The sequence below is a fragment of the Aphelocoma coerulescens genome, chromosome 12 (genome assembly GCF_041296385.1).
Source record: "Aphelocoma coerulescens isolate FSJ_1873_10779 chromosome 12, UR_Acoe_1.0, whole genome shotgun sequence".
In the NCBI taxonomy this organism is placed as follows: domain Eukaryota; kingdom Metazoa; phylum Chordata; class Aves; order Passeriformes; family Corvidae; genus Aphelocoma; species Aphelocoma coerulescens.
The window spans coordinates 5,775,574-5,797,660 of NC_091026.1; the positions used below are offsets into that span (position 1 = coordinate 5,775,574).

Sequence of the window (22,087 nt, forward strand, 5' to 3'; positions counted from 1 at the left end):
TAAAATTGTCAAACCCAGATTTTTAAAATTGGAAATAATCCCTCTTAATCTGAGTATCCATCTGAAGATAGATTTTTGGGGTTTTGATTTTGCAAAGGTTACGTCATTACTGTGTACATATGACATTTAGAGGGCCTGATTTCCAAACGAGGGGTTTCAGAGTTGAAACGAAAACTCTCCAACATGATCAGGTGTTACTTTTCTTGCTATTTGCCTGTCCTGCTTTTATTTGCTTCAGGACTGTAGTGGGTTTACTTGTGACAGTCCATTCTGGGACACAGTTCAGCCTTGTTGAAATAAGCAGGTTGTTATAGAATAGCAGGAAGACCATAAATGCTAATTTCTGTGCATTTTTCATGAGAAATTTTCCTAAAGCACTTGATCACCTTACCTTTTAAGGGCTCAGACACTAAGTTTTATTATTTATATTTGTTAAGTTTCTGGATAACGCAGATGAGTCTCCTGGTTTATGAATCCAAGAGATTCTTTTATTTTTTTGTAACCTCACAGTATTTCAAGGTAAAGGGTTTCCATCAGGCAGTATTGCTGTTTAACAACCTTATTAAGATGGGGGAGAAGGAGCAGTGGATCAGAATGTGCCTCTCATAAGAGCCTGTGGTTCTCTTTTGGCTGACTCCAGGTGTACAATGACAAATATTTCATGATAGAAATCGATGATTTGAGACCCGAGCGCGCGACCAGCCAGCGCTACGTTTGTCACGTCAGCAGCGCCGGCATCTTCCCGGTGCAGTGGAGCCTGAAGAACGGGCTGCACCTCAGCCCCCCCCCAGGTACATCTCTGCAGCCTCCCCCTGCTCACCCCTCAGCTCAGAACAACACTTGGGCAAAACAACTGCACGTAGCAGCACAAGAAAGATCCAGTTCTGAAAATCAGGAGGTTTGAGTTAGGGGAACTGAAGTTTCCCAGGCATGAGCCTGGGTTTGGGAAGGTGAGAGAGGCTGAAGGTGCTGGTGGTGTATGAAAGCCTGAACACTGGAAGGAATGGAGTGAGTGTTCCAGGGCTGAAAGAAATGTTGATTTCAGCCTTAATTAACATGATATAAGAAGCCAGTAGTATTTGCATTGGATTTTTGCTTCTGGTTAGAATGGAACATTGTTATCCAATATTTTATAATATTTTTAGGCTATCTTATCACTCAGAAATTAATGAACTATTTTTTTTACCAAGGACCTATCAGGCACTGTTGCAGTTTGCTGAAACATTGCTTCAGGACATAAGGGAATAGGGTAGTGTTCCTGCACTGCTAAAATATTTATTCATTTTCTCAAACTGGAAATGTCAATGGTATTGTAAAACCTGGGCCTCTGTTCTCTTATTTGCCACCTCACAGTTCAGAATGCTTTGTTTTAACTGCTCCTTACATCAGAGGAGCAGAGACCATGGGATGTTTGTCTCCTGTCTTTCCTTGCATAAGGTATGGAAAGTGGCTCTGCCGGACCAGCATTTGCTAGAATTTTGGATGTGAAAAGTGAAATCTCACTTTATAGTCATGTTACTGGAGCTGACAAAGATTTTGTGTTCTCATCCCTCTGGACATAGTGGGCATTCTGAATTGTGTTGAGGTCTCAAGAGCCCTACTGGCACTGGTAAAACTGAGAAAAATGAATAGTTAAGTCCTTCTATGGTTCAGCCCTTTCTGAGGAGAAGAGTCACAGAATAATTTAGGTTGGACTGGTGAGGTCACTCCTCAAACCCTGGCTTCAGTTTTGGGCCTCTCACTACAAGACAGACATTGAGGGGCTGGAGCATGTCCAGAGAAGGGAATGGAGCTGGGGAAGGGTCTGGAGCACAAGTCCTGTGAGGAGCAGCTGAGAGAACTGTGGGGGCTCAGCCTGGAGAAAAGGAGGTGTGGGGGAAACTTTATGGCTCTCTACGATTTTAGATTGTCATGTTAATACTATATCCTTAGACTGAGTTTGAAATTTTGATGTCTTAAACGGTTGTCACAGGTTTCCCTTTAAGGGGACTGGAATAAGTGCAGCCCTTCTGTCCTTGCTAATTTATTGCCAGCCTCAAACTGACATGGCAGCACACTTCTGTGCCCCTTTTCCTTCAGTTTTTTGTTAGATCACAGGGAAACCAAGTATTTCCCCCAAGAAGAATACAATTTTCCTTGAAGGGATGCTCTGTCTCCTGATGGACTCCTTGTTAAGACACTTCCCTTCAAACGTGTGCAAATCTACAGCTGTTATCAAACTTGATGAGGCTCTTGGCACGTCTAACTGCTCTCTTTAACGACTTAGTATTTAACATGTCTTTGAGAGAGTAGCATGTTGATACTGTGCACATTTTGAGTGCTCTGTTTTACAAAAATCGTTTCAGAGCTGACACAACAGCAATTGCAGAAATTTTTCCTGAATTTCACTCTGTGAAAAGGGTGAAACTGCTTTCCCATGTTTCAGTTGCTGCCCTTGTCTGCTTGGCAGATTCATGATTCAGGTTGGAGTGGTCTGACCTCACATGGTTTGCTGAAGCCCTAAGTCAGCTCACAAACCTGAGTGACCCAGACAGATCTCAGTGCTCTGTGTCAGGTGGGTTTGAAATGAGTCTCAGCTGTTAAGCTCTAACCCTGGGCTCTTTGCTTTCCTAGGTTACCCTGGGCAGGACTTTGACTGGGCTGACTACCTCAAACAGTGCGGTGCTGAGGCAGCTCCCCAGAGCTGTTTCCCTTCGGTAAGCTTCTCCTGCAGGAACATCTCCTCTGCTGCCTGACTGGTACTCTTCATTTCAGGGAGAAGAACCTTTTGCATGTTTTTTACTTTAGTTTCCTTTCCAAGTCAAATAGAATATTTCAATTGGAAGGAACCTGCAGTGATCAATTATCCAGTCCAATGCCTGAGCCTCTTCAGGGCTGACCAAAAGTTAAAGCTTGATAAGGGTGTTGTCCAAGCACTGACAGAGATGGAGCTTTGAGCACCTCTCTGGGAAGCCTGTTCCAGTGTTTGACCACCCTCTCAGTAAAGAACTGCTGCACAGTGCCAAGTCTGAACCTGCCCTGACACAGCTTGGAACCATTCCCACAGGTCCTTTCACTGGAGATCAGCACTTCCCTCTCCACTTCCCCTCCTCTGGAAGCTGCAGGGGACAGTGAGGTCACTCCTCATCCTCCTTTTCTCCAACTGGACAAACCCAGGGTCCTGAGCTGCTCCTCACAGGGCATTCCTTTAGCCCTTTCACCAGCTTTGTTGCCCTCCTCTGAACATATTTGAATACCTTAACACCTTACCTGTGGTAACTCAGGAAGCAGGAGAGATAAGAGACTATAAATGAGTGTGAACTGAAGTAGCTGCATGCCAGCTTCCTAGATAAGGAAACAGTGGACCAAATGTTTCAGTTGTGATAAAGCAGACTGGAAATAAATGTTTGTTTTGTGAAATTGAGATGTGTAAGAGTCCGTGGAAGAGACATAGAACAGCATCAGTCATTGGCACTCCTGTAACTGTGGAAACAGGGCCTTTTAATAGACCTTATTTTCATTTACTTTGGGCACTCTTGCAATCTTCCATCCTTTCAGCTTGAAAAATTAATTCCATTGTATTAATCAATATGAAGTCATCTTAAATTAGTACCAAATAATCATTTTACATTAACCCGTGCCTGAAGGACTTGCAAGATTTTGGGCTTTTGTTGGTTCAGTGACAGTATTGCTGTCCCCCAAAGCACATTAGCTTGTCAAGCAGAAAAGGGTACTATTAACACCTGCATTCCAGTTCCATTTACCATACTTGGGCTATTGCAGTGCTTCGGGGGAGAAATTAAAATGAATAATTACCAGTTTTTGAAGAGAGTGTTGCTGGCTATGAATTCTTGTTGTCCTTGTTCTGTCTTGTAAACTGTGGCATCTTAGAGCAGGTCATTGAATTTATTATCCCTTTTCTGAGAAGAGTTGATCACTGTAGACTAGTTCCAGAATTCATAATGTATTGATCCTGTAATTACATTGCAGAGTGGCTCTGGGAAGAAGAGTCCTCTGTCTGGCTGGTACTTCTTATCTTTAATTCAGGAGCTCCAGAGCTGGATAAATACCTATTCTTATGTTTTAGGGATTTATTTTTTTTAATATATAAATGCAAACTATACTGGTGAATAAAGTAAGACCCTACTTATCCAAAAAATGTAAAATGAAAAGAAAGCTTCCTATTCTGCCTGCCAGAACTCAGATGAGGCAGAAATGTTATTTGCATACGTAAAATGGATTTCCAAGTTAACATGATAGAATAGAGAACCCGGTCAGACTATTTGTCAGACTTACCACTCAGGTGGCAAGCAGCAGAGAATTTCTGATTGCTGGGAATGCACTCAATCCCTTCAGTGAGCCTCAGCATCCGTATTTTTTGAAGACAAATACGTTCTTTGCTAGGTCTGTCTGTAGAGCCTTTTTTAACTTAAATTCTTTGTAGTTCCTAATATATCTTACTTGTATTCAGTGTGCTAATTATCTGAAATCTCCTCTGTCTGTGTTGAGTATCTTTCTGTGTTATTCAGACACTGAAGGTTTTATGTGTTGCTCCTGTTCATGGATATTCATATCCTATCCTGGATACACAGCTGGTGTCTTACTGAAGTATTCTGGCTTTTTCCTAGTTAACTTCTGACCATGGATTTAAAGAGAACATGAAACTCGAGGCTGTGAACCCAGTTGATCCTGAAGAAGTTTGCATTGCTACAGTCACCAAGTTAAAAGATTCTTACCTCTGGCTTCAGCTGGAGGGTAAGCTTGGTTTGGGGGAAGAGAGAAGTGCTCTCTTTGGTTCTGCTGTAGTGCCATCCCCAAACCTGAGGAGCATCTGAAACAAACTCGCTGATTGCAGAGTATGGGCAGCAAGTCACAATTTCCTTGGTGAAATCACAGTCAAAACCCATTTGCATTGTGTGTTTCCAGTTTGCCTTGGCTGGCACTGCTTATTTAAGCCAAGAATGGCATTTGTGCATTGCAGTGTCAGTGCTGGGCTCATGCACCGTGCAAAGTGCTGAGCGGGGCCGTGTCAAAGCAGGGCCCTTGTGACAGTTTCACACATGAGTGACTTGCATTCTGAGCAAGCTTTGGCCAGACCTGGGAAGGAAAGTTTTACAGAGGTTCTTCATTAAGATAGAGTAAGCCTGTGTCAGCTGTTCTCCATTATAATCCCATTTCTTGATTGGAAGTACATCAGCATGCACTTACTATGCGCTGTGCATCTCTGCGAAACTGCGGAAGGAAAATTCCCATCTCCAGCCTTTAGGAGGAAGTAAATGAGGTCAGGAAGAATCTGGTCAGTAAAAGGGGATGAATAAATGATTATTACTGTGTTCCAGATGCACCATAAGTAAAAGCAGCTTCACTAACAAACATACAGCGAATGTTAACCAAGTTAGGGGGTTTATGACTTATTTCAATTTTTCCTTTTCTAAACTGAACAGGCTCCAAGAAACCCGTCCCTGAGTGTATAGTGAGTGTGGAATCAATGAATATATTTCCAGTGGGTTGGTGTGAGACGAATGGATATCAGCTCAGGCCTCCTCGCAAAGCAATAGGTACCAGTTCTCTTCTGTTTGCAGTGGTGGGTTGCTAGAGCTGGTGAGACCTGCTGGAGCAGATTACTGCAGGATTATTGCTGGCATCACTGAATTTGGAAACATTCATCATGCACAGAGAATTTGTGTGTTGCACAACTGTCTCCCTGGCTGTTGGGGCCAGTTGGAAGCCCTACAACTACTCCAAACACCACAGTGTTGGCTTGAGGCCGCTGCAGTGCTGTAGGAGCCTGTGAGGACAATCCATTGGCCATAACAAAGAAATCCTATCTGTGTATGTACACACCCTCCATGCTCTGCATTTACTTCTGTCTCAGCTGTTCTTGTCATGTGTCTGACCCTGATACTGATTTTACACTTGCACTTGTGCAAAGTAAAGTTAATACCACAACAAAACAGTGTGGAGTGTGTGCACATTTTGGAGTCAAAATAAAGGGGACTGATTTCACAATGGGCCACGTGGTGATGATCCCTTAATGACAAAGTGCTGAGAAGTAAACCCTACCTTTTTAACTACACTAGTAAGTAGAATAAGATAGTGCCTTCTCTCAACTGCCTGGTGAGGCATAATAATAAAGTTAAATGGGAGTTGGAGAAACCAAAGAATTTCTTGAGTGTTCATTAAGCATTAAGGTAAGAAAAGTTTTAGATTGAAATGAGCTGTCTTTTTCTGCATGTCAAAGCAAGAGAAACTAATCTGCTTGCACTGCCAAGGACAGATGAGGAAGAAGGGGGGATGCTAATTAGATAAAAGATGATGTGAAAAAAAATCCAGAAGTTTGTTGGGGCTAAAGCCTGAAGTTGCTAAAGAGGCATAATGTTGCTTTTCCTTGTTTTATTTTACTACCTGATTGTGAAAGCCAGAATTAGCAAGTGGACCCATCACCTAGATGACTGACTTGGTTGCAATAGTGTTTCCCTCCATAGCAATTATCTGAAGCCATTTGTGTTTCTGACCAGTTGATTTTATTCCATATCTAAGCTGAAGTGTTGCAGTTACTGTGCCAGTAAAGTGGCAAGTTGGGCTGAACAATATAACCTTGGGAGCTGAATAAGAAAGCATGTCATTCCTTTTTGGCTGGTAGTACAGGTAGTTTTGGGGCTCTGATGCAAACAAAGAGGCACAAAAGGTTGGATTTCATTGAAAACTGGGCATATGCATGCTTGATTTAATGAATTTTTAATGGAAGTTGAAGTAAAGTTTTCTTCAAATTACTTGGGCCAGTGTGCCTCTCGTGCAGCTGGGTCAGCTGTCTGACACTGCAGTGACTGGGAACATAGATCCTTTTTGCTGTATAACTTAAAAGAAATGAGTCCACTATATGTATTGTACTAGATGTTTCATTTGCTTGCCTCTTATATTTTGTTGGGTATTTTGTTTCTTTCAGTAAACAAGCAGAGGAAAATTGCTGTAGTTCAACCAGAAAAACAGTAAGTAACAGGTTTTTTGCTTTTATTTTTTGTTGGGGTTTGGCATGAGTTTTTTCTCCTTTTTTTTAATTGGAAAATGTGCTGTGTTAGGGGAGATTTAGCTTTGCAAATGTGCTGTACTGAGGGTTGAGAGATCCCACAGTCCATTTGTGTTAATGCTGGTAGATTCTGCTGATGTTCTAAAAGACCTCTTGCACTACAGTAGGAGGAGATAGAAAGCTTGGAATTTGTTTCCTTGTAATTGTTCCTTCCCAGATGAAATTTGGCCCAAAGTAGGCAAAAAGAAGAGTTCTGCTAATATCTACAATTAGTCTAGAAACTCTGTCATGCATGTGGAACTCATTCTTGTGAGCCTGCTCAGAAGTGCTCCATGGAATGCTCACAGTTGGCTTTATTGACTCTTACAGCTTTACAAACACCAGAGCTGTCAGTAGTCCTGCCAGTGTTTGCACTGCTCCTAAAATACTGAGCAGACTGTTCTCCCATGTTTTGTAATTGGGATCCTTACCAGATCCCAATGGAGTAATTTTGGTTGTATTTTGTTGAAAATCCAGCTTTTTCAGCATGCATAAGGTGAGGCTACCCTGCCTTGTGCCATGAAAGGTGAAGTTAAAGGAGTCAGGGAATGTAAACTCCTGTGGGTAGCTTTGGGAGGTGTCTGTCACCATGGTGCCCCATGGACTTCAAGCAAGGAAGGATTGCTGCTGGCTGTAGCAGGACAGAAGTCCTTTCCAAATGGAAGTTGGTAGTTTCTGCATGTTATTACTGTGAAACAGGGAAGGTATAAAAAGCAGATTAATAAGGCTGGAGCTGAGGAAAAAAAAATATAATGGTGTTTTAGTAACAGAGAGGTGACTGTCTTTACTATGTCTGTTTTCCCAACCTTCTTCTTTTCATTTCAGAATTTTGTCTTCAAGGACAGTTCATGATGGACTAAAGAACCAGGAACTGAACTCTTCTGACTCAGGTATTGATCACAGAGGTCAGGCTAACAAAGGCAAAATCCTGTACAAGTTCACCTGCTCAACACTGTTAGGAGAGGGAAGAGGAGGAAAGGGTTTGGAGATTTTCATCCCTTAATGATTTGTTGAACTTCAAAAATGAATGAAACAAACAAAAGCATGCGGTTGCTTTTGTTCTGCAGTTCTGCAATTCATATATGCATTAAACCTGGAAATCAGATTTGTACACCAGAACATTGCTCCTCCAGCAGAGGATATGTGGAGCTGAATGTGTGGTGTGACCCATGCAGGTGACCTTTTTTATTGTCACCTGTTATCTTTGATAATGTGGGAGAAGCAGGTGTGCTATATCTGTGGTCTGGAGTTGTTTGATTCTGGCTTTGGGAAGCAGATCTCTCTGGTTTTTATGTTAACTTCATCATGGTGATAAACAAAAGCAGTTCAAACAGTAAACTGCTTTGTGTGCCAGATGGCAAAATCTAATAATTTTGTAAAATGTTGCAAGAAGGAATGTGATGAATAAGTACATCTGCTGGTGAAAGTCACACAGATCCATCCATTTGGCAACAGAGTGCCTCCTCTGCTGTTTTCTGTACAGTGAAGTGCACATCTGAAGCTTCACCAAAAAGCAAGTGTGATAAAAATGATGTGTGCTTGTTTAGCATTTTAATTGGCTTTTAATAGACTCATAATGTAAATTTGACTTCATTTATCTGGCAGTTTTCAACTGCTGAATTTAAGGTCTTTAAGTGATAGTGTTGCTCAATCAAGAAAAAACTACAACACTGCTGGGTAAAACAATATTGGTTTTGTACACAAATGTTTTGCAATATATATTAGTACTTGAATTTTGAGCAATGCTGAACCATTAAATAGGTTTAGAGAGCTTGATGTCACTTCATCAAAGGTCAGTTTATCAGTTGCTGCATCTTTTGCTTGCTAATCAAAGGAAAATAATCTGAAAATGCAAAACAATGTGATACTGCAGTTTAGGGTAAACAGTGGAGAATAACTGCCAGTTTCTCTGGTGGCAGAAGTTTGGGGGAGAGAAAATTTCACTGGAGAATTTATCTGTAACTGCTGTGTAGGAACTGCTTCTGCTACCAAAAAGTTGGGGTTGTCTTTGTCTTTGCTGTTCTCCCTGGTGTAATACCATGAAGCAGCAGACTAGCCAGGAAGGAGTGTTTCTTTTCTGATACATGACCATCTTTATTTACTGCAGTTTGACAGTTTGCAGGCATGGGTGTGAAGTATGAAAACTGTTTTGGCAACATGGCATAACTAATGCTGCCATGGCAAACGTGATACAGAAACTACCTCAAATCCCTGTCATTCAAGGCTTTTTCCCCTCCTTTTTTTACAGCAGACAAACTGTTACGTACTGCGAGATTCTTTCCCGGGGCGTTTGCAGTGTGTGATTTAAACATTTGTTTTCTCCTTTCTCACCTCTCAGTGGTAATTAATGGCAAATACTGCTGCCCAAAGATCTACTTCAACCACCGGTGCTTCTCGGGGCCTTACCTGAACAAAGGCAGGATTGCAGAGCTTCCCCAGTCCGTGGGGCCTGGGAACTGTGTTCTGGTGCTGAAGGAGGTGAGCTGGAGGGACAGGGTGGGCCTGCAAATAGCAGTGTGTCTCAAACACTGGAGTATTTCTCTGTTACAGATGGGAAATTAAAGAATTGAAGCTGATGATGTGTAAGGAGTGTCTTTTTGCATATAATAAAGTATAAATCATGAATGGTTTTATGAATGGCTGATAAGAGTAAAAGCCTCTCATTTATCTAAGTAACACTCAGCCTTCTACTGCTAAATCTTATTTTCTGTTAAAACAGTATAACCTGTAATTACCACAATCAAATGAGTTAGTATCTTTTTATAGCTGTAATAAATGTTTCCATTTTAATTAACAGAATTTAGCTGGAGATAATCCCAAAATTCCTTTACAGTCTGCACTGTGGATGGTAAAACAGAGGAAATACAGATTATCTTAGTCAAAATGGCAAACTACGTTCAGTGGCTGGGAAATAAAAAGAATTTTCTGTGTTTTATAAGTTGGATACAATTTGCATAGATCAGGTGAAATTACAGTTTGGCTTCTTAAGATAATTGAGGGAGCAAGAGGCCATTCTTTAATGCCAAAGAGCTTCTTCTCCAGAAGGTGTTTCACAGCAAATTTACAGATACTTTAATCCAATAATTATTTTTCTGAAATTTCAAGAAAGGTCATGAGGTGCTTATCTGACCTGAGAGGCTGGAAATTTCCCAAGACATAACTAACTGTATATGCACACGTGAGCTGTCATGAAATGATCACTTTATATATAGGAATTGGCTCGACATACCAGGAATTTTACCTTCCCTACCAGGTATATTAACTGGGAGAGACCTTAAGAAAGACTGTAAAACCAGGGTCCGACAACCCTGGTCTTGACAACCAGGGTTGTCAAGAAGCAAGCAGATTATTGAAAAAGGCCCATTTTTGCATGCAGAAAAGTACCCTATCCTTTCTGCCAGTTTCAGTACTCTAAGAACTGCAAAAGCAAATGTGAAAATCTGTGGCACCTTTGACCTTGAAGGTTTGCTCTGCTTCATTGCCTGAAAGCAGAAAGTGTGCACAAATCCTGCAGATGTGCAGGTGCTGTGTATTAATTTCAATTGTGAATCTTGCTCACTCTATGAATCCTAGAGAGAATTTGGTACTTGCATTGCATTTAATACTTTTCTTTGATTTCTGGACTGCTGCATTAGTAGTGATAAAACTGCAAATTTGTAATGTCAAGGTTGTGATGCACCCAGTTGGGAATGATTTGGAATGAGCACATAGTGAACATAAAAAGTACAATTAGAGTGCACATTTTGTACTATCCCCCACTAACTTCAGGTTATTCACAACTTCCAAGTTACTTTACCCAAGAAATTATCATTTTATTAAAATACAAACCTTATCATGCTTCATGGAAGCAAAACAGATGAGAGCTTAGGATTCTGCACTACAATTTTGTTGTAAGTAAAGGGTTGGCAGGCAGCAAAATCCCGCAGCGTTTTTTGGCACATCTTCACATGACATACAATCTTTAAGATAATCACTCTGATTTAGCCAAGGTTATGCAAGTTTGGGAGAACTCAGCCCCAGGCATTACTTAGTGATGTGTAATTCAAGGACAATGACTTGGAAATTGCTGGATACGCTCGTGGCTCTGCAGACAAATTCTGAGGGCTGGGAAGGCCCAAAGTGTTCGTTTTGGCACTGTCAGGAGGTGTCTGTAATCCTGCTATGAATGAGTGCTTTGATGCTAGATAATTTGGATGAATAGGAGTAATTTCCTATTCTGCCCTGGCACTTTAGAACAGATGTATTGTACAAATAACTTACACATGTTTTCTGCTCTTCCCTCCCACATTCTAGGTTCTCACTTTATTGATCAACGCCGCCTACAAACCCAGCCGTGTCCTGCGAGAGCTGCAGCTGGATGAAGAGGCTGCATGGCATGGCCATGGAGAGACCCTAAAAGCCAAGTAAATTCTTGTCCTGTCCCCTGTCTAGTCAGTCCCAGTTGCTGTTGTCTGCAGTCTGTGCTTTAACTTACATTTCAGGGAAGGAAAAATCGCTTAGCGCATATCAAGATGCCAACAGCCATTAAATGTTAAATTCTTTATGAATTTCTTTATGAATTCTGGTGCAGTGCATGTGATTTTAATGCTCCATAGTATGGCAGTGTACTCTGCTACAGGCATGCGAGCAGCTAAGAGACTGGTGTGGTACTGGTACAACATTGTGCTGACAGACCTGTGGGTGAGGTTTAAGATAATTTAATTCACCTGAAGATAATTGTCAGCATTTTAAAGCAGAAGCATGTATTCCTTAGGAAGCTTCTCAGGCACTTCTACACAAATTTCTTAGTGGAAAAAGATTCTTCAGAAATAAAGTTAGAAGCTTTGAAATGGCCTGGTGTGGAAGTCTTTCTGCAGCAGTCTACCCTAAAGCACTCCCAGTTTTCCTGCTGAGCTTTTTGGGTTGAAGCTTCTTTGCAAGATGATTTTTACAGCTAGGAAAAAAGCAGTGAACATATTTGCATATATTTGATAAGTCCAGATATTCCTTTATAGTCTAGGGATGGTTTTGTAATTAGGTCACTGTGTTTGCATATTAGAGATTAGATTTTCCCAGTGTGCTGCTGCACACTTCCCTACATAATTTTGAACGTGTCAGTAATTCTTTTGTTGGATCAGTTTCATGTATAAAAAGACATCTTTCCATATACTGAAGGATTGCTCTGAACTGGGCAATAGGAAGATGACAAAGGTTAGTGTAAATAGAAGGTGTAGCTGAGGAATAAAGAAAAAAAAAATATTTGTTTAGTCTCACTGAAGTTGCTGTTTGCTTTCTTTTTCCACCAAAAGTGGTGTTTTGTAGTGACACCAGGGCTGTCTGGACTGTGATGATACAGCTCTTTTTTTCAAGGCATTAAGTATGTACTTGCAGGCCTGAAACATCTCTGGTAGATATCAGCACATGCCTGTAGCTGTGCTGGGAGAACAAAGCAGAAATGCTGAGCAGCTCTGGCAGATTTTGCACAGTGCAGCTCTTTCAGGGTAATGGCAAGGTTGGGGAACAAAAAGAAATCTTTTCTTCATTTAAATCAAACAGGTGCAGTACCTGGAGTCATGGCAAGTGACTGTCCTGGGGAATTGTTCAGCAGTTAGACAAAAGCTGATTAGAAATGTAGCAGTGGTCTCCTTGTCTCCACAGGATGAGCACAGAAAGGCTCACCAAAAGCTGTCTGATGTTACCTGTATGAGCTCAGTGGGTGCTCTCAGCCTTGGTTTGAGGGACCAGCTGTCCATGTCACAGTGGGCACTTCTGCAGTCCCATAAAAGCAGAGAGACAACAAACCATCTGTGAACAAAGAATATCTGAACTCTGGGACAGTCCTCTCAGATGATGTTTTGTAGTTGTTGATGGGGCAGTGTTGCTGTGTTTGGTACTGCAGCCACCTCTGTGATGGCTCTCCTTTATTTGGGGATCTGACATAAGAGGCAGGAGCTCCTGTTTCCTGGACTTGGCTGTCCATAAAGTTCATCACTGCTTTTTTTTTTTTTCTCTCAATATTCTTGTACACCCTTCAACGAAGTCCTTTTATCCTGGTAATTAGAAGATTCCTGAATTATGCCCATGTTTTCAATGCTAGATACAAAGGCAAGAGCTACCGTGCCACCGTGGAAGTTGTGAGGACGGCAGACCGGGTGGCAGATTTCTGCAGGAAAACGTGCATCAAGCTGGAATGCTGTCCAAACCTCTTTGGCCCTCAGATGGTGCTGGATAAGTGTTCAGAGAACTGCTCTGTCCTGACAAAGACAAAATACAGTGAGTAGTTCCCTGATCCATACTAAGGTGGAGTTTGGACTGTTATATTTTAGCTTCTTTTGGCTTTGATTCCAGAAGAAATCCAAAATACATTGCTTTTCTTACAGAAGGAGCAGATCAAGCAGTGCATACAGAGGCCTACAAAATATTCACGCGCCTGTGTGTAGGGGAGAAAAAATTAATTCTGTATTAAGTGGTAGAACCATGGCTTAACTTCTGTTGTATGCTTGAAACTTTATCTTTTTAAAACAACTTTTGGGACAAGAACTGACTAATGTTGTATTTTAAGTGGCATTATAATTGCTTTTACCAGTTTGTTGTGGGGGAAAAAAAATGCAACACCTTCAAGCTCCTTTCTTAGTTTTTAGGGTTTTTGTAAACTGGCTTTAACCATTTGACACTGTGAGCACAAACAGTGCATTGAGGCCATGTTTAAAAACTACAAAACATCATAAAAAGTACCATTAAATTGGACCAAATCTTTGATAATGGTTGTATAAAATAGGATCATTTGGGGGCTTCCCAGAGATGGAGGAAGTAAATCTTTACAGGGCAAACAGAAAAATTGATCAGTAATTCTTGTTCCTTAAACCAAATTGAAGAGGAAGATACAGACATAGCGATCTTGAAGTTTTGCAGAGTTGGGATTCCTCTTGGGAAATGTCCTTCTACTGATTTTCCAGTCCTGATGAGGGGCAAACATAACTAGTGACACTGAAGGTGCATTTCAACACTGTGCTCCTTTCTCCTGTCCTGGTAGCGCACTATTACGGAAAGCGGAAAAACAAGCGGATAGGTCGGCCCCCAGGTGGCCACAGCAACCTGGAAGTAGCCATGAAGAAACCAAATAAAAGGCGGAAGAGGCGAAAACATTTCTTTGTTCATAAGAAAAAACGTTCTTCGACTTCCGTGGATAACACTCCAGCTGGATCTCCCCAGGTAAGGCACTGCCAGCAGTGCTCATAGATCTGGGATGTGATCTTTGCTTCATTTGAAACAGCAAACATTAGTTCCTTGTAACTTCAGGGTTACAATGTTTTTTCTTTTTTCCTAACTCTTCAGGGCAGTGGGGCAGAAGAGGAGGATGACCAGGACGAGGTGGATGAAGAGTCTCTGACTGAGGACAGCACCTCAGAGCACCAAGATGAATTGCTTGAAGAATCAGAGGTGTCAGAGAAGAAATCCCTGTCGTCATCTCCCACCCAGAGCGAGCTGTCTCATTCCCTGGCTCAGGACCGAGACAAGCGGAAAAGGAAGCTCAGGACCTTTTCCTTTTCTGATGATGAAAATAAACCTCCTTCGCCAAAGGTAACTTGGAATTACCTTGGAAAACAGATTTCTGTGCTGGCTTTCTCCCTGTTAGGCAAGCACCAGTATCTCGAGAGTATTAACCACTATACATGTGTTCTCTGTTACCCCATGAAGGGCATTGTGAAAACACTACAGAGTAATTAAAATCCACTGTGCTTATTATGGCTGTATCCTAGAACTGTAATAAAGACTAAGCATATGTGATATTTTAGGAATTCTTTTGGCTTGTCTAGGACATAAAGATGGAAGTTGCTGAAAAGCTGCAGCTGGACAGCAACCCTCTGGAATGGAGCGTGGCTGATGTGGTACGATTCCTCAAATCCACTGACTGTGCTCCACTGGCAAGGATTTTCCTTGATCAGGTATCATTTTTTATCTGTTAAATGTTGAATCTGTCACTTGGCTTCTTATCCTCTAAGGAGTCAGAAAAAGAATTTTTTTAATATGGTTCTGAGGAAGTAAACATTTGTGCAGCCTGCAGAGTTTGGAAGAGGAGAGTTCAGGGAATGAACAGAGTTTTTCAGATTTCTCAGGCCATTACAAGAGTCAATACTTCTTTTGCATCTTGGTTAAAATTTGCCATAAAAACCAGTGTCCATTAAAACTGTACTACTGGAACTAATGGTTAGGGTGGTTTGTGGTGGTGGATGTTCCAGATATACTTCATCTTGTAGAACCTCTGTTTCTATAGAAAGATGCAATGGTTGGTTAAAATTACTTTCTGCATGAAATTCCCTTGGTTTCTTTCATTGGGTTGTATTTTTTTACAATAGAGTCTCCTGAGAGTCTGTGCCTCAGCCAGTGAATTTGAGCTGGCATTTTAAGAAAGGAGTTAATTTGTTGTGTGTGAGAGATTTTTAAGCTGCCTGGGGGAGCATGAAAGAAACATCTAATTCACAAACGGTCACAAATCTGAAGTTACAGCAAGTCAAAGCTGAAGGAGCAGGGAGAAAAACAACAAAGTCACTATGGAATTTTTGTTTTCTGACAGGAAATCGATGGCCAGGCACTGCTGCTGCTGACCCTGCCCACTGTTCAGGAGTGCATGGACTTGAAGCTCGGACCAGCTATTAAACTCTGCCATCACATTGAGAGGGTCAAACTTGCCTTCTACCAGCAGTTTGCAAACTGAGGAGCAGCCAAGTTGAAGTGGACCTTTGAAGCACAACTACAAAAACATGCTCCTTCCTCTCTAGCAAGTAAAGCCAAATGAACTTAAACTGAGGCCCTGGTGACCTAAAAGTGTGTGTCAGCCTCAATTTTTCTATTTCAACAAAAGGAAGACAACATCTGGAGCAAAATGCCAATGCAAACATAGGGGCTACTCTACCAGCTGCCAGCTTGGGAACACAATAGTCTCTTGCTCTATGGTTCCCTTTTTTTAATGTATTTTTTAATGATTACAGAAAAGTCTCCTCATGTGAGAAATGACATTTCAGTAGTTCTGTTGGCACAGAACTTTAAAAGGAGAAACGGATCCTGTTTACGTTCGCATGTAGGCTGCCAGAAATAACCTTTCTATTCCTGATGTTTCACACAATCCCCTTCCCTCCCTGTGGACGAACACTTGCTTTACCACAGCACTGACTTTGGAATGTGTTCTTTGCACATTCGTGTGTTAATGTTGAGATTTTTAATGAATTTGTTCATTGTTAGGACAACAATGTGGCCACAGGGTTCTGAATGTACAGTATAGCAAGAGTGTGGTTCCTTTGGAAGTTTTTTTTGTTCATTTTGGTTTGTTTCATTGTTGTTGGTTTTGGTTTTGTTTTTACTACCTCTGTAGCCTGAACAGTAGAAGTGATGAACTAAAAAGGGAGGGAACTGCTCTTTCTGGACAAGTGGTCTGTGGCTGCACAGCAGTCCTGCTTCTGTGGGCATGTCCAGAGTGCAAACCAATGTCAGCACACAGAGCTTCTGTTCTAAAGCTTTAGCTGAAACTTCTGTAGGCATAACATGGATGTTTCCTTTTTTCAGATGTCAGAAAACTTAATTATTTTGCACTTCTCTTACAGGCAGGCTGTAGGACATAAGGAAGGAAAGAGAAAGTGCCTCTGCATTTTCTATATTTGGGTTGTCAGATTTTTTTTTTTTTCAATTGTGTGAAGTTATTTCCTTTTTCTTCTAACAAACAATTGGGCCATGTACATAGAGCCTGTCAGCAGACTTTTGCTTTGCTACCTGAACATCTTTTTAGAGAATACACTAAGGAAACTGCAATCAATAGGGGACTGCAACATAGCTCTGCCAATGTTTGCATTCTGGAAACTCTGATGAGCTTGACTTTGTATTTTTAACTATCCGCAGATGCTCAGGATCAGACTTGGTGAAAATGTAGTGGGTTGGAAAGGGATTTGTGTGCTTTTATTAGAGAAAAGGAAAAGGACCAGTGAGACATCTTAGTTCCATCAGTAGACTCACAGTAGGATGAGCTGCTGATTTTAATTTTCCAGGGTGATAAAACCCAATTAGCCACTTGCTGTGGACCTGTGCTTTACACGTTGAGTAACAGGGCTTACGTTACTTTCCGTTAAAGGTGTGGGGAAACTAGCATCAGGCTCAAGATCTGCATCAAATAAGCATTGAGTTTCAGCTGGCTTGCATTCATTCACTCTGCCTGTTCTCAGAGTGTTTGGAGGAGCACAGGCAGGAGCTGGATGTGTGCAGCCCTGGTCCTTTATGTCCTATTCAAATCCATCTTTGCAGGAAGCCCCTGGCCTACGAATGCATTTGAGTTAGGAAGGTGTTCACTGCAGGAATCAGTTTAGGAAAGATGCAGTTACTGGGTTCTGATGAGCAGAGGTTGCTCTGGTCAAATGGAATGATTCAAGTGTCCCTTAGGCCCAGTGTGATTAGCCATTCCAAAGCTGTGAGCTGTAGGATTCAGCAAGGATGTGGTCTGTAGGCTGAGAGCTGAGTTGGCACAGCCTGTGACTGTACCTGCCACGGTGGTGTTGAGGGGGAGCCACCTCCAGTGAAAACTGCTGGGACTAAGCAGAGCTCAGTAACTGGGGTTTGTTGCTTTTGCCCCTTAGAATAACTGCCTGGTCAAGGCAGAACTATTCGCACAAGTGTTAAAATCAGATTTTTTTTTTTTTTTTTTTGTTCCAGAATCAAAACATAAATGTCAGACTATTAATTAGCTGAATATTTATGACGGAGGGAGGGCAGTGTGTAGCTAGGACAATTTTTTTATTTTTTTTTCCCACATTGTAAGCAGAGTCTGAAGACGCAATTAAACTGAAATCAAACTGTCCCTATTTCCTCCTTACACCAGATATGTGGCCAATAAATGGATGTTTTGGCTCTTCATAGATCATTTGCCTGTACTCCAGTCCCTTAGGACAAGCTCAGTCATAAGCCATTAGGCTTGAAAAAATTTTAAAAGAAACACTGCTGCTTTGCTGTCAGCATCTTGTCTTGAGAAATTTGACCAGTAGAGAACTTTTGGGCTGGAAGATGATGCTTTTGGGTCAGTAGAATTCCCAGAGTTCTGTTGTTCTGATGCCTGGCAGAATTGACCTGCATAGCCAAGAGATGTTGCTTCCACCTTCCCCTGTAGACAGATAGATGTCTTTTTAAGTAGCTGTCAGGAGAGAACAGAGCTGAAAGTGTAATTTAGTGGACCTGTTAACATGGTGCCTGGGGTTTTAAATACAAATGTCATACTTCCTTTTCTCAGTAAATAAAGCAGTCAGCAGTTTTAGCTGTTAGTGGGATACTTACTGGTCACCTTTGGCATGTTTTATAGGCTGGATTTTTCTGCCTTGTTTTGGGAGGCACTGACAGTCTGGTCCCAATGGGATCTATTTTTGTTGAGATTTTCAAAAGGGATGTTTTCATTATTTGTGAAATGTTTTTATGCTGCACACGGGTACTGTACACTCTGTTTCCTGGAAAAAAATGCACTCTGTTTTATTGCTGGATTTAAAAGGGATAATTGGGGCTTTATCTTGATGGATGGTGTTTCTACTTGACTCTGTTTCAAGTTCCTCTTTCTCTATGCGTGGCAGATGACACAACTGCACTTACTTGTTCATCTTACTCCAATATGACTTGAAATGAGCTCACGCGCTGCTTTAGTCGCTCTGTTTCTTAAAAACTGGATTTTGTGTAGCTGGTGGCTGAATCTTGGATTTGGGTGATAGCAATGTTTCACCATCAGAAATTGCTGGGACTGCAGTAATTTAGGGTTCAGGGAATTGTGCTGTCCTCTAGGACATCATTCACCGGACAGTACAACAAAGCTGGAGTCCAGGAGAAAGGGACTGGTGTCCTACAGATGTCTCCAGTACAAGAAAATGAACTCTCCACTGAGCCTTGTGTACTGTTTATGTGGCTGGTAACAGGAGTTTACCCTTGGCTTGACCTGCTGAGGGTTTGTGTTCTTGCTTGGCATATTTTCATGTGCATTGTGCAATCTTGGGTTTGCACATCATAGCCTTAGAAACCTGGTGGTGCCACTTTGGCTGTGCTAAGCTTAGCCTTGTTAGGCAGAAAGATTTTGTTGGGTTACTGCTCTGTGCTTTCTGCACCAACTCAAGGATTCTGTAATAGAGAAGTATTTGACCTCCAAAAATGCCATGGAGGTTGAATGTGGTAGAATTATTCCCAAAGCACAAGCAGCTTGTCCATCCTAAACTCAAAGCAGTCCTTCCAGGAGAGGAGAGGTACAACACTGATCTTGGTGAATGAAGACTACTTTTTTCCTAACTCTAAACGTTTCTGAAAGTTCCTCTTTGAGGAATGAAATAATATGCAGATTAATTTCTGTGTTGTATAGAACTCCAGGAGTGTTTGCAGTCTCTCCTGGGATTAATGGAAATAGTACATACAGAGTTTGGGAGTGGTTTTTAAGATTACTTTGTCACAACTTTTAGCAGTATTTTGTTGTTGTTTTAGGATTTGCTAGTGTTTGTTCTTTATTCCAGTGATGCTTTAAAGGAGGGAAGGAGTATTTAGCTGCTAGGTCCACAGAAGTGTAAATACATTTACAGTCGATTGGACTGAGCACTCCATTCTTCTGTATAAAGTACAAAGCCTTGGTACTTCGTTAGCAAAAAGCCCAGTGGCTTGTGAGATTTTTGAATGTAGCAAAACAGGCTTCAAAACTATCAAGCTCGAATTGGAGACTGGATACCTTTGGACCAAATCTGTTGTTACTAGATGAAGTAGCCTTACCAGAAAGCCAAAAATATGATCCTGTACAAAGCTACTCTTTAACCAGTCCTGTCACGTAGTGTCAGCCTGGTTGCTGCCTACTGTGAGCTCAGATTACCTAAAAGTAACTAAGCACAAAGACATAGGCTCTGTCAGGAGACTTCAGATGTAGGATGAAGGCTCCACTTCAAAGGGATTGTGTGCTGACCCCTTGTTTCAGAGTGCTGCCGCCCTTCCCCAAATGTGCACGTAGCCTTGTTTTCAAAGGCAGCCCTTTGGGTGAGGGATTACAATGGGACTTGGGAACACCAGAGACAACAAGCCTGTTTTATTGTTGTAAAACCAAAATGTCAATCTGTATGAAACACAACAAAAATGAGCTAAGGTTAGTAACACTTTGTCTCCATGGTCATTTGTAGCTTCCTCAGCGTGGCATCTGTTCTGCAATGCACCAGGCATGCAAATGGACTTTGGATGAGAAGACAAAGTTGCTCTGTTCAGGTGGCCAGCCAGCAGTGTTCGGCTCAGCTTTAAGCCATGGAAGTGAGCAGGTCTTGTGCTGACAAAGTTCCAAGGCAGTGGGTCTGAGTGACTTAGCACAAACAATGGACCCCTGGCCTGGCACAGACCAAGGGGAGCCGCTCTGGGGCTCGGGCATGCTCACTCACAGCACGGGGTCAACACTGAGCTCTGGGCACAAAGGAATTCTCACCCATTCTGAAAGCTGTTGAGCACCAGTTTCCAAGAAACCTCATGGCAAAAAAAGAAAATCTGGAGGTGTCATGTTTCTCCTCTCCTTTTAATTTTTTTTTTGTAATTATAATTTCCTGTTTAAAATAAATTTAAAATAATCTCTATAGACAATCAGAGGTCTTCTAGGAGACTCTACCCAAAAGGGTGATAGCTCTGCACCTATGGGCCTCTTTCTTATACTAACTCATTGGAACTGATGCACTTTTCCTGTATTTTGCCTTTTTTAATTAGCTGCTTGTTCTCAAACAAAGATTTAAATGTATATTGTGTTGTGTCCCTTCTGCTTGTTGTTTTATCTTTCTTTAACTTTTAAAAGAAAATATATATATGCAGTGAGACTGAAGTAGTACATGGAAGAGAAACATGCACAAGAAAATATGCCTATTAAGTCCCACCATTGTTTGAGCAGGTGTAACAATTTAATCAGAGGATTTTTTTAAAAAATATTTTGGATGGATATTTTACTTGTTTTGTCTGTAAATAGTGTACAAAAGTTTGTGTTATATGACAGTTTTAAGTGGTTGTAAGAAAATTAAAAAAGATACTTAAACTGTTACTGATGGCTTTGGTATTAATATCATCATAAATACTGCTGCTCACCATGAGCAATTTTCCATCTTGGAAAACTGTGGAAAGCTGTCTGGCATGTTCCATTACTTGCATAAAAGGTATATGCAAGCCACATAAATACCACTTGCAGAGGCTTCATGTTAAAGAGCTTGATTGGGTTTATTCAGTTCCCTCAAATGCAGGAGTCCTCTTTATCCAACCTGCTTCTGGGGTAACAGGTTTTGTTTCACAGGGTGTTGAAGCCAGTTAATATACAGGAGCTGAGGACAGGACCACAAATTGGAGTAGTTTTCTTTTATTGCTTTCTTTGAAGCTTGGAAGCTGCTTGATACAGTCCAGGGCAAACCTTGCAGGTGCTGCTGCTCCTTCTGGATGGTTTCGTAAAGGTTAACATTACCTCAGCAAGCTGAAATTTTAAAAAGGGCTGGTTTTGCTTCCTCTGACTAACATGAGAGTCCACAGGATGTGTCAGAAACAACTTTGCCTTGCAAAGTTCTTGTTTCCTTACTTGGCATTCCAACAGATTGTACTCAGCACTTGTTTCTTGGCTGCGCTTCAGTTACCTTGAGCTGATTTTACACTGGGTGCAGAAAATGTATAGGAGTGGGATGGAACTGACTTGCTTAACACTGTCTTTAGACCTCTACAAATATGTAGGATTTAACATCTACTTGCCTTCACAGAGCACTGTCTGCTTGAGAGAAATCTGAAGGCTTGTGAATAGTACATAGCAGGAGGCAGTGATTTGTCTGCCACGGGTTTCAGAAGGGCTTATAGGAGTCATGAGGAGATGAAACCCTTGAAGAGGTATTTTGGGGGAATTTAAAGCATGGAGTATGGAGTAACATGAGGCATAAGCCCTCTGAGTTATGTTTCCAGATTCGTGTCTGAAACATAAGTTTTGTGTGTAAATAGCATTAGGTAAATCTTTAATCAGTGCTGGGGTCCAGGTCACGTAATGTGTGTGGGATGTCTAATGTTCAGCAGCAGCCGTGA

At 41.5% G+C, this 22,087-nt stretch overlaps 1 protein-coding gene across 12 annotated transcripts in view; it reads left to right on the forward strand.

The window, feature by feature from the left end:
- The window catches only part of SFMBT1 (Scm like with four mbt domains 1), a 92,196-nt gene extending 70,269 nt beyond the window's left edge, over window positions 1–21,927 (forward strand). For all 12 annotated transcript variants that reach the window (XM_069027495.1, XM_069027497.1, XM_069027500.1 and 9 more), the window contains 13 exons: window positions 641–791; window positions 2,614–2,696; window positions 4,608–4,734; window positions 5,424–5,537; window positions 6,926–6,968; window positions 7,871–7,935; window positions 9,384–9,523; window positions 11,339–11,448; window positions 13,122–13,297; window positions 14,058–14,236; window positions 14,360–14,605; window positions 14,842–14,970; window positions 15,600–21,927. In XM_069027495.1, the coding sequence (XP_068883596.1) occupies window positions 641–791; window positions 2,614–2,696; window positions 4,608–4,734; window positions 5,424–5,537; window positions 6,926–6,968; window positions 7,871–7,935; window positions 9,384–9,523; window positions 11,339–11,448; window positions 13,122–13,297; window positions 14,058–14,236; window positions 14,360–14,605; window positions 14,842–14,970; window positions 15,600–15,740 (1,704 nt within the window). In that variant the 3' untranslated portion in view covers window positions 15,741–21,927. The remainder of the gene's footprint in view (window positions 1–640; window positions 792–2,613; window positions 2,697–4,607; window positions 4,735–5,423; window positions 5,538–6,925; window positions 6,969–7,870; window positions 7,936–9,383; window positions 9,524–11,338; window positions 11,449–13,121; window positions 13,298–14,057; window positions 14,237–14,359; window positions 14,606–14,841; window positions 14,971–15,599) is intronic.
- The last annotated feature ends 160 nt before the right edge of the window (window positions 21,928–22,087 follow it).